Genomic DNA, 12,460 nt, shown 5'->3' with positions numbered 1-12,460 from the left:
TGCAACACCAGAAAAAAAAATGATACTGAGGTTTTAGCTAAGCATAAAAATGAGTTCATTGTGTATTTCAGTCTGTGTTGTGTTTCATGTAAGGAAAATATTAGCATTTTTGTATAGCTCAATTTTTATTCTTGTTGGATATTTCAAGAAATGATTTGTAACACTGTGAAAATTTCTTTTGCAGTAAAGTTAACTCACAATGATCAAAGGGAAAAGATGAAAGACATTTCCAGAGAATGTGCCCTGAAAGCCATTGAACAGAAAAATGCACTTTCCTCTCAAAGGAGAGACTTAGAGAAGGGGCAAAGAAGAGATGTAGGCCGACATAAAGGTAAGGGAAGAGCTTGTGGTGTTCGTTTAAAGAGAGGCTACTAACATTTGTATCTTAAAATTGAATGAATGCTAAAACTTCAGTATAATTCCTATGTGTTTGCATATTGTATGTATCTATTTATTTGTTAGTATGAATTCTTTATTACACATAAATCAAACCTAAAAATTCAGTTTTCTTGATTTTTATTTAAGTCTGGATTGGGGTGTGAATGTATGTTTGTGTATGTGTGTTTAACATTTACTTATTATTGGAAAGGCAGATTTATAGAAAGAAGGAGAGACAGAAAGATCTTCTGTCTGCTGGTAATCACTCCCTAAGCGGCCTACCATGGCCAGAGCTGCGGTGCTCTGAAACCAGGAGTCAGGAGCTTCTTCTGAGTCTCCCACATGGGTTCAGAATCCCAAAGCTTTGCGTCACCCTCCACTGCTTTCCTAGGCCACAAGCAGGGAACTGGATGGGAAGTGGAGCGAATCATCTGGGACACAAACCAGTACCCATATGAGATCATGGTGCCTGCATGTTGAGAATTTACCGACTAGGGTATTGCCCTGGGTCCCGTTTTGATCTTTTTTTTTTTCTTTAATCTTGCATTTGACAATGTTCTTCACTGATGTGGCATATTCAAGTAACAGGGAGGGCTATATGCTTAAGTGAAAGGCTTCTTTCCCTGAAATACCTCACCTTGCTGTGGTCTCAGGTACCACTTCCTGAGTTGTTGTAAGCTTATCTTCCTTTTTGTGGGTTGATGTTCTTTTTTTCTTACGCATAGCATCATTTGAGTAACTCTTAAAGACTGAAGATTTTTACTGCAGGGAAGTCCCTTTATGTCACCTTTGTGTATTTTTTTTTTAGATAAAGCCATGGCATAAAATCCTTTTGGAGCAAGTGCTGGGCCAGGACTTGTTTATTTATAATTTTGACAGACGTGAAGTGGCTCAGTTGCCTGAAAGACTGCTTCATTCAGTTAAGCAGCGGCAGTTGGCCTAACACACGTTTAAGTCTTGGCCAATATATTTGGAGACAAATATTTCTGTGACTTGTACATGTGAGATAGAGTGCTTTTCTCAAAAAACCACTTAAGTTATCTGCCTTACAGATCATTTTAAAAAGTGTTTATTTTATTAAGTGCCTTTCATTAGCTGAGGAAGCGTTTCTGAATATCAGAGTATGTGGCTGTTACCCTTTTTTTCTCAAATAAGGTGTTGGGCTTGTGATGAACGAAGTGGCTCTGGGGAGTTATTCTTTTGTTAGTGAATTATTGTCATGCCTTGTTTTTTCAGATTTGGTTGATGAGGATCTGTCCCATTTCAAAGCCGGGTCTCCCCCTACCCCAAATGGCTTTCGACAGATTGGGAATCCACACCTGTATCAGAGTCAAGGAAAAGGACCCTATAAGCAGGAGCGGGTTGCGCATCAGGGTCGATCCTCTGCACAGGGAAGTTCAAGCAAATCCCAGATTCCTGCTGCAGGAGAGAAAGTGGCTGGCAAAGCGAAGAGTGACAGCGGCACTGGCTATGAGACAGACAGCAGCCAGGATTCCAGGGATAAAGGAAGCAGCTGTAACAGCAGCAGTAAGAACCGGAACCGCGGTTGGAAACCTATGAGAGAAACGTTAAATGTGGACAGCATTTTCAGTGAAAGTGAAAAAAAGCAGCACAGTCCAAGACATAAATCAAATATCAGTAACAAGCCTAAATGTAGCAAAGAACAGAATTTTAATAATTGGCCAAAGGAGAATCCAAAACAGAGAGGCTTAATGACCATTTATGAAGATGAAATGAAGCAGGAAATCGGAAGCAGAAGTTCCCTTGAATCAAATGGAAAAGGAATGGAGAAAAACCGAGGCCTCCCCGAGAGTAAAGTTCACGGCGACGCTTGGCAGGTGCAAAGGGCTGAGTCTGGGTATGAGAGCAGTGACCACATCAGTAATGGATCCATGAACTTGGACTCACCTGTCGTTGACGGAAATGGTACCACAATAGAGAGCGGTGGTGTTAAAGAAACAGTAACCTTCAGGTAACACACTAACTGGTGAATGATGTTCCTGCTATCATTGTTTTTTGTTAATTATTTGCAGTGATTTTCAGAGTTTGGCCTCAGTTGACTATAACAGAAGCAGTACTTTTATATGATTTCTCAGATTTTAATTTTTAACATTGAAATTATTGAAACTATCCATTTTAGCAGTTATTTCCTGATTCCAGAAATAACAAGTTGTTTTTAGCAAAGCTCAAATGTACTATCATGGTGAATTATGGATTTTTACTGCCAGTTTTAGAGCACACACTTAAACAGATTGTATCCCAGTCACTAAGTTGAAGTTTTCAGTCTGTCTGGTACTGTTCTGACATTTGCAACTCTAAACTGGGGCTATGCTTTTCCCTTTAACGATACAAAAAAAATTTTGACAAGCAACAAATTTTCTGTTTAAAAGTTAATTAGTTATGTATTTATGTACACTTACTATATTACTGTTAGCAGTACATTCGCACTTGTCTGTATAATTTTTAATTTTTTAAAATTTGACTTATTTATTTAGAATTACAGACAGAGATGGAGAAAACAGAAATGTTCTTCTGCCCTCTGCTTCATTCTTCAGAAGGCCACAGTGGCTGGGAGTAGGCCAGGCTGAAGTCAGGAAGCCAGGAACTTCTTTGCTGTCTCCTATGTGGGTGCAGGGTCCCAAAGACTTGGGCTGTCCTCCACCGCTTTCCCAGGTGCACCAGCAGTGAGCTGCATCGGAAATAGAATATCTAAGACTCAGAATAGCACCCATATGGGATATTGGTCTGGTGGATAGTAACTCCAGCTGGTATACCACAGTGATATACCCTGTGTCATTATTTCATAAAGCATTTAATTACTTTTATTTATTTGAAAGATAGAGAGCGAGAATGTACACTTGATTACATCTACTAACATACTGCTTCAAATGCTTTCAGAAAGGAGCCTGGGGCTTCCTTGTAAGTGGCAAAAACCCGAGTACTCAGGCAGTCATCTGCCACCATCCAGGGTGGATATTAACAGGAAGCTGGATTAGAAGTGAACATGGGAGTCAAACCCAGAAATAAGAGATGCAGACATCCCAAGTGGCACTTCTGCCCGTTCTCTGCCTAATTCCAAAACTTGCCCACAGCTTAAAGCCTGGTATTTTTAAGTCACTCTGATTGCTTTTTCTACTTATAATCCTTCTAAAACATCTTAACTTAATATTAGCTGGATTTGACCACATTAATTATTAAGAAGCTAGATTTTTAAAAAATCAACTGTCCATGTTTTATTAAAACAATTGTTTCAACGAAGACTTAAGGAAACCCTTTATACTTTGCAGGGTAGCTTCATCATGCTTCTTGCAAAAATTAGCCTAGAGTAGTAGAAAAATAAGTACTTAGTAACCATTACCAGATAGACTTGAAGTTAAATTATCAGGCAAATTAATTAAGACTTTTGAAAAAGAGATTTTTTGTTTTTATTGGAAAGAGATTTATAGAGAGAAGGAGACAGAGAAAGGTCTGTCCTCTGGTTCATTCCCGAAATGGCCGCAAAGGCCAGACCTGAGTTGATCCGCAGCCAGGGTCAGGAGCTTCTTTCATGTCTCCCATGTGGGTGTGCAGTCTCAGCACTTTAGGCCATCCTCTGATGTTTTCCCAGGCCGCAAACATGAAGCTGTATGGAGTGTGGAGTGCCCGGACAGGAATTGGTGCCGCTATGGGATGTTAGCGCTTGGAAGTAAAAGATTAACCAGTTGAGCCAAAGCGCCATCCCCAAATTAATTAGACTTTTAAAGCCTTACTCTCCCAATGTAAAATGAGGACCATAGGTAGTTATGAGCCTTGTGAGGTAGAAATTGAATTATGTACATTAAACCCCTAGGACAGCATGTGAAATATAATAAATATTTAGTATAGTGAATAAAAGTTTAAAGTGTCTGGAAAATATTCTTTCTCTTAAAATAAATTAAGGTAATCCCTTATAACATGTGTTTTATGTTTTGTTTTCCAGTGATCAGAGTAAGATGAGCAGCTCAAATTCAGAACACCTGAACTGTAACTCCCATCAGAGTAAAAGCCACTTAGAAGGTAAACATTTTACTTAAACATAATAATTAGCAGTAATTTATTGTTTGCTGTTTTGGAAATTCTAAGAGGGAATCCTGTATGGCTATAGAAATTACTTAAATGTAATTTTGAGATATCCAGGAACAAATTGTTTAACTTAGTGTTATAGCATATTTTAATAATGCAGTAGAAAGAAGGCAATGAATAGTTCTTTTCGTGCATGCTGTATTTTTCTCAAAGCATTTGATCTCATTTTTATTTGATTACCTAAATACTGCTTTTCAAGTTTGCAGTCTTTTAAAATTATTGTCTTATTTATTTGGAAGGCAAAGTTAGTAGGAAGCACAGGGAGAGGTCTTATATGCTGGTTTACTCTCAAAATGGCCACAATGGTTGGGGAATGGACTACATAGAAATCAGGAGCCTGAACTGCATCTGGGTTTCTCATGTGGGTGGCAGGGCCCCAAGCACTGGAATCATTTTCCATTGCCTTCCCAGGTATAATAGCAGGGAGCTGGACCAGAAATGGAATAGTCAGGACTTGATTCAGCATCCTGTTTGATTTTAGCAATACAGCTGGTGGCTCAACCCACTGTGCTACTGCAATGCCAGGCCCTTTGCAGCCTTTCTGATTATGATTTTGCGTATGCTTTTGATGTTAGAGTGTTATAATACTAAAATACTTGCTTTCTCCTTATGATGATTTTTTAAGTTATTTATTAATTTGAAAGTCAGTTGCAGAGTCAGAGGAGGAGAGACAGAGAAATCTTAACATCCACTAGTTCATTCCCTAGATGGCTGCAGCAACTGGGACTGAGCCAGGCCACAACCAGGAGCCAGGAGTTTCAGCCAGGTCTGCTGTGTAGACATGGGGGCACAGGTGTTTGGCCTTCCAGTGATTTTCCTGGGCCGTTAGTAGGAAGCTTGATCAGAGTGGAGCAGCTAGGTTCAAACCAGTGTCCATGTGGGATGCCAGCGTCACTGGTGGTAGCCTTATGTGCTGCGTCATAGTGCTGGCCCCATGATGAGATGAGATCCTGGAATTATTCCCTCCCCTTGGCTCCCCCTAAGCAGTCTCCACTTTCAGTTTCTATACTGGGGTCCTTGAGCACATGCCTTTTGATACTAGTAGTGATACTTATACATAAGTAGTTATTTGAGCAGGAGTCTCGGTCTTGTGTATGATCATTCTTGATACTTTTTTACTTAAAAGAAGTCATATTTCTATATCTACCAAGAAAAAAGGCCATGAGCTCATGGTTTAGAAACTGGATTCTATAGATTAGTCTGTTTTGTCTAACTTTCAAAACTCAAGCCATTCACACCATTTGTTTCTTGCTCATAATGCATGTGCAGTGGGAGTCAGCATGGAGTCTTCGGTGTAGCAGCCAGGGCCCTGGAGCTGGTGGGCTGGGAGGGGGATGTGAAGTAGGGATAGGTGAAGGAAGATACCGCATGGGGAGTCATCTGCGAATCCTTCAAGTTTCCAGCTAGAGGCGATGCATGCTCTTGTACTCATCTCCTGGCCAAAGCCAGTCAGTCTACAGCCAGGTCTACTTGCAGGGATGCTTGAAAGCACAGTTTTGTGGGTGCCTAGAAGGATATGTGTAAACAGCTGTAATAACTACTACAGGAATTAGGTACAAAGAGAAGCATGAAGAAAAGCTTTCTGAAAAAGTTCAATTTTAAGTTTGTAGTGATATGGCGTTATAGGTGGTTTGTTAACAACTCAGAGCCAACCAGAAACCAGGACAAATATTTGAAGGCATGCAGGGTTCAGGAGTGCTACTGTAGGGTGATAGCTGAAGGATCTAGATGAAGAGAAGTCAAGGAAGGTGATGAACAAAGGAAATACTGATATTACAAAGACAGAGTGTTCAGGTTTTTAAAATTTGGAAGGAAAAGAGGTATATAATTTTTCTGTAAGAAGAAATCACCACAAATAACACATTTTAAAGTCTTTTAGTCTTTTTCATCTTAAGAGGTTGGTGGATATTGTCTGAATATGATTAATTGTTAAGTTATTTTGTTTTTATCAAATGTTATAATATCAGAAGGAAACATTTATATTAAGGAAATAACTTTCCTTTCCCATATTAAAATGTCTCGCCTGTTTAAAAGATCTGATAAAAGTCTGGTAACCAAGTATTACAGGAAACAGTAAAGGTTTGGCCAGAAATCACAGCAGAAGCCCATGAGGTGGAACAATAGCTGCAAGTTCAGTACTCTTTTCAAAATGATGCTTGCTTCCTGATGGTTATGAAAACACGAGGTCACAGGGAGTCTGATGGCCAGAGTACATTGCTCTGTGAGCTTTGCATCGACTTTCTGCATTTGCCTCAGTGTGTGCTGCAGTGTATTTAAAAATTGGTTTTTTTTTTTTTATCATGGCCAAGGATATCATAAGGTTTATGATTTGTTTTTTAAATGTACAGTTTAGTGAGTACATTTACATATTGTGCCTGCCACAGGAGTAAGAACAAATAGGAGGAGGATGTTATGGTGCAGGGGTTAAGCCATCGTTTGGATGCTTGTCTCCTGTAGTGGAGTGCCAGTGCGAGACCTGGCTTTTCTGCTTCCGTTCCATCTACCTGCAGGTGTGCCTGGGAGCCAGTGGATGAGAGTCCAGGTACTTGACTCGCTGCACATACTTGGGTGACCCAGGTGTAGTGACTAGCTCTTGGCTTGGCCTGTCTCAGCCCTAGTTATTGTAACCATTTAGGGGATCAACCAGCAGATGAAGACCCCCCCCCCGACCCCGTCTCTCCTGCTCCTTGTTTCTGTGAATCTGACACATTTCCCAAATGCCTTCCAGAGGCAGAGTCACAGAAAACAGAAAAATCGACAACAACTTATGGAAAAGTTTGCTTTGGAAAAAATAAAACTGTAGTGGTTTATGATGTTTTGTTAGCATAAGGCAGTAGAGAAGCAACTGAAATGTTGAAATATATATAGAATTCAGGATTGCTTTTGGGAGAACTCCCTTGGAAGATTTCGGGGGACGGGAGGGAGGTCAAGAACAATGGTAGCAAGAAGTTGTTGATGTTGTGTTTACAGTGTTGTCCAATAGTGGCTGCCATCCGTCTCTGGACCTTTGGTGTCCTCTCAAACCATTTGCCCCTAATCAGCGTCTCTACATTTTCCTCTATCCTCAGCCCCTGGCCACCACTTTAATACTCACTTTTCTCTGAATTTGACAATTCTAGGTAGCCTGTGCAGGAGGAATCAGACCAAATTTGTGCTTTTGTTTTCTGACTTATTTCTCTTAGTACAAGGCTTGCCAACATTGTAGCATATCAAATTTTTATTCCTTTTTGAAATAATACTCATGTTTCATTATATGATGTATTACATCTTACTTATCCATTCATCCACTGATGGACATCTGAGTCGTTACGCCTGTTTAACTGTTGTGCATAGCTGTGAATATTGGTTTGACACTGTATTTGCATTTCTGCCTTCAGTTCTTTTGAGTACATATTCAGATACACACTTGTTGGATCCTGGGTTTAGTTACTGAGGAACTGTCATACTGCTCTTCATGGCAGCTGTGTTTACATTTCTGCCAGTCATGCACAAGATTTCCACTGCTCATAAATTTGCCAACATTTGCTACTTTGTTTTTAAAATAAAATTTTCCTTGTGGTTTTGCGTAACTCAGTTTTAACTGAACTACATACATGTCACTATTTTAATGTTATTCTTTATTTTGTAAATCTGCCTTGGTTTTCTAAACCAGTTTTCCCTGACAATCTTTGTTCATCTCCTGCTGTGTGGGGGACGTGTTTCCATCCCCTAGTCCAGGACTGAGAAGATTTGAGAAAGTGATATATGAGTCTTTTTCCCAAACTGAAAGCTTGTCATGTGATGTATTTTTTTTTTCTATACAACAACGTGACTGCATATGATATTATTGCTCTTTTATTGCTCATTTAAATTATTTTTATTTTTTTAAACACCTTTATTTGCTTTAAAAACATAAGACTTCTTGTACAATAAAGCATAAGCATGTTTCAGCTACAGAGTCAGAGTATCTTCCTCATGGAACACGCAGGAACACACACATGGCAAAGTAGTCACAGATTACCTCTAAAATAATTAAGACTTTTGGCCAGAAAAATTAATCTTTTGAAAATAAAAGTATAACAATAACAAAAAGCCATATTTCACACCTGGTACTAACAGTAAACATTCATAGTACAAAATTACCTGTTAAAATCCAATTCCTATATATTGAAAGTATTAATATCGCCAAAATACCCATCGTACTTAAAGCAATTTACAAACTTATTGCAATCTCAAAATACCAAAGACATTTTTTTTCTCATATCTAGAACATTTTTTTTAACTATTTTTCGGATTGACATCATTTCATAACAGCCACATCAATCACGGCATGAATAACAACAGCAACAACGTCAACAACAAATTGTAGCACCTTGATTAAGTAATGTGCCACTGAGTAGGCAGCACATGCTTAACTAAAAGGAAACACAGAAGTCTCTTAGGAACTATGTTGCCATTGCATACTCCATGGGCACTTGATGAACTCCACTAGAGAAAAGAAATTATTTGGAAGCAAACAAACCGACATAAAAACATCAAAACATCTGAGTGATGGAGAGTGCTTGGAAAATTGCAAATAAACCTGCCATATGACCCAGCAATCCTGCTCTTAGGAATATACCCAACAGAAGTAAAATCTGCATATGAGAAGGGAATCTGTAATCCTATATTTACAGCAGCACAATCTACAATAGCAATGACATGGAAACAAACCAGATGTGCGTCTAAGGAAGAATGGTTAAAAAAACTGTGGTACATCTACTCAATGGAATATTATTCAGCTGTCAAGAAGAACGATATTATTCTATTTAAAACCAGGTGGTCCCAACTAGAAACCATTATGCTCAGCGAAATGAGTCAATCACAAAAGAATAAATACCATATATTCTCTCTCATATAAGGAAGCCAACATGGAAAGGGTAACTCCAATAGTCCAATCTATACTGTTTTTTTTGAGCGTCTGTTGGCTGTTTTGGCTGTGTCTCAGATGTTTTAAATTATTTTTAAGTGTCTATTCTATTTTCATCTTCTGGAAAGGCAGATCAGGCTATCTATCTGTGTATCCATGCCTATGTCTTCATCTGTATATCTATATCTGTTTTTCCATCTGCTGGCTTCCCAGATGCCTACAACAGGCAAGCCTAGGTCACTCAGAAGCCAGGAGCCTGAAATTCCATCTAAGTGGTAGGGGCCAGTCATTTACCGCCTTATAGGATGCATTAGCTGATCGTTGGATTGGAAGCAAATGAGCCTGGGCTTCCATCAACTCCCTGACACAGGATATAAGCATCAGCCAGCCTCTTAATGGCTGTGCCAGAACACCCATGCCAACTTAAATTACTGACCTATAGCACCATTCTCTACCACTAGCTGAAAGAAAGTATTTTGTTTGATTGTTAAGTCAATTCTTAATATGTGCTCTTACAAGTATATTTGTTGTATTTATTTGAAAGGCAGAAGAAAAGACAAAGCTCGAGATCTCTCACTTAGGATTGGGTCAGGCTGCAGCCAGGAGCTGGGCACTCAGGAGTTCCCTTTGTGGCTGTCAGGACACCTTTCATATCATACATTTGCAGGAAGCTAAAGTCAGAATCAGTTGAGATCCACCCAGGCACTCTGGCACAGGCTGTGGACCTCCCCTCATACAAATAGATCTGATATTAGATAATCAAAATCTCTAAAATATGCCTGAAACTATTTCTTTTTCTGTTCATCAAGAGACATTATACCAGCTTGTTTGTTGTCATCTTTGTGGATTCTACTGCAAAAACAACAACAACAACAACAACAACAAAACACCTCATATTTATACCTACCCAATACCGCTATTTGGGGACATTGTCAAAATTGCCACGATATCTTTTGGAGTATTTTAGTTTCTATTTTAGAACGAAATTTTAATAGAATTTCAAATGCCTAAAATTACATTTGAGACAGGAAAACTTTTATGTCCAGAAGCATGCATTTGGGAGAAAGAATAATACATTTGAAGAATGCAAATGGTTTGTTGCATGCCGGACTGGCGTCTGAATGTGGAATTAGGGGACAGTGGGAAGAGGCTAGAAACCAAATCCTGATTAAATTGGAGGTGGAGAGACACCAAAGGGCAAGGAGAGTGTGGCAAACTCATTTACCTTTTAGTAAAGACTTTATTTAGGTTGTAGCATGGAAGACCTATCTGGGGCAATGGGGAAAAGTTTTAACCATTGTGATCAGGCAGGAGTGGAAAGAAGAGGGCACAGACTAAAGCAGCTCAGTCCTGAGATTTGAGCATCCGGCAAGCATACACAGGCAGCATCATCGGTTGGCTTTTGTAACTCATACAAAATGAGGGAAAGCAAAAAGCAAGGATAGCTGCACTGGGGTCTTAGGTAACTAGATCCACCAAAACAGGGAATAGGGGAAGAAGCAATAAGCTAGGTAGAGGTAGTTGAATTTTTAGATTTCTGTGGCTTATTGTCTAGGTAAACAGAATTAATAGGCACTTTGGTATTTAAGTTTAGTGCTCAGGAAAGATTATGGGATTGGGAACCATCGCACATGGTAGTGTTGAGAACCACAGTCACAGACAAGACCATTCAGGAAAGCTAGAGATGGGGAAAAACAAAGTGAAGAACACAAGTCAGCTGGGCAGAGAGGTGAGCTAAGGCTAGAGGGGAGAGGGAGCTGGAAAGGCATGAAAAAATACCCAGAGAGAGTTCTCAGGACTGGAAGGTAGAGAAAGGCAAAACTGTAAGGAGAGTAATGTGTGGTGCTGGTGTCCCATCTGGGTGCTCGTTTGAGTCCTGACAGCTCCATATCCAATCCAGCTCCCTATTAGTAACCTGGGAAGACAGCAGAGGATATCCCAGGTGTTGAGAATCCTGCATGTATGTGGGAGACCTTAGAAGAAGCTCCTGCCTCCTGCCTTTTGGCTTTGGACCAGCCCAGCTTTGGCCTTTGAGGCCGTTTGGGGAGTGAACCGTGGATGAATGATTCTCTGTGTGTCTGTCTCTCTTAACTCTTTCAAGTAAATAAATACATTTTGGAAAATCAACAACAGCAACAAAAGGAGAGTGGCCACAGGCTTGGCCGAATAAAGCTGCAGCCCTTGGCCAGTTTGATGTCCCTCATCAGTAATGTTGGAAAGGCACTGTTAGAGGAACTGTAGGAATAGAAGCAAGACTGACGTGGGAGTGAACTACTGATTGATTTAGAACTAATCTAGACGTCAAGGGCTGTGATGTCTGTACCTTACTTGTAAATGGCTCAAGGTGAGAAGAAAAAAAGGAAGAAGGGAGAGTAAAATGTTTAAAAGTAGTTGAATCTGGATAAAAGAAATACCAATACTCTTTGAATTGTTTTTAATCTTTGAACTATTCTGAACTTTTTAAAATGATTTCCAGATAAAAATTGAAAAACACAAAGTAAAAGAAAGAAAGAAGTGCATTTTGTCTGTCAAAACATTTCTTTTGACTAGCAAAAAGGCAGCCTTTGGAAGACAAAATGAAACCACATAGTTTGGGGTAAATGTCATCTTTGAAGTTGGAGGAACTTCAGAGTTTCAATTGCAGATGGTGATCACATCTGGTAGTAGAGAAAACTGTAAAGAATAAGCTAGAATGATAATTGTCAAGTGAGCCCTGTAAAGCAGATTGAGAAGGAAACAGAAAGTTAGAATAAGAAGCTTTGAATGAGAGGAATGAGGCTTTTCCTTTCAGACATGCGAAGATGAGTACAGGTGTGTGTGTTTGTGCTAGCTTAGGCAGCAAAGTTAGTTCATATCTAATGGACTCTGCTCTCCATATAAAAGGGCCTGGAACTCTCTCCTGAAGTTCCATGTGCATTCCAGGGGCCCAAATACTTGGACCATTGTTTTCTGACTTCCCAGGGGCATTAGCAGGAAACCGAATTGAAAGTGGAGCCAGCTAGACTTCAGCCAGCACTCCAGTAATGGGGTACTGGCGTCGCAGACTGTGGCTTTCCTCTGAGCCACAGTGCTGAGCCCTGCCTTTTACTTTTT

The 12,460-nt window shown here is 39.7% G+C and overlaps 1 protein-coding gene across 2 annotated transcripts in view; it reads left to right on the top strand.

Annotated features, from left to right (window-relative positions):
• USP53 (ubiquitin specific peptidase 53) overlaps window positions 1-12,460 on the top strand; it is a 61,251-nt gene that overhangs the window by 37,856 nt on the left and 10,935 nt on the right. For both annotated transcript variants that reach the window (XM_058666907.1, XM_058666908.1), the window contains 3 exons: window positions 185-331; window positions 1,615-2,350; window positions 4,337-4,413. In XM_058666907.1, the coding sequence (XP_058522890.1) occupies window positions 185-331; window positions 1,615-2,350; window positions 4,337-4,413 (960 nt within the window). The remainder of the gene's footprint in view (window positions 1-184; window positions 332-1,614; window positions 2,351-4,336; window positions 4,414-12,460) is intronic.

Source organism: Ochotona princeps, chromosome 7, assembly GCF_030435755.1.
Source record: "Ochotona princeps isolate mOchPri1 chromosome 7, mOchPri1.hap1, whole genome shotgun sequence".
Classification (NCBI taxonomy): domain Eukaryota; kingdom Metazoa; phylum Chordata; class Mammalia; order Lagomorpha; family Ochotonidae; genus Ochotona; species Ochotona princeps.
Note: the sequence above shows the minus strand (reverse complement) of the source record. Positions and strands in the feature narration are given on the sequence as shown.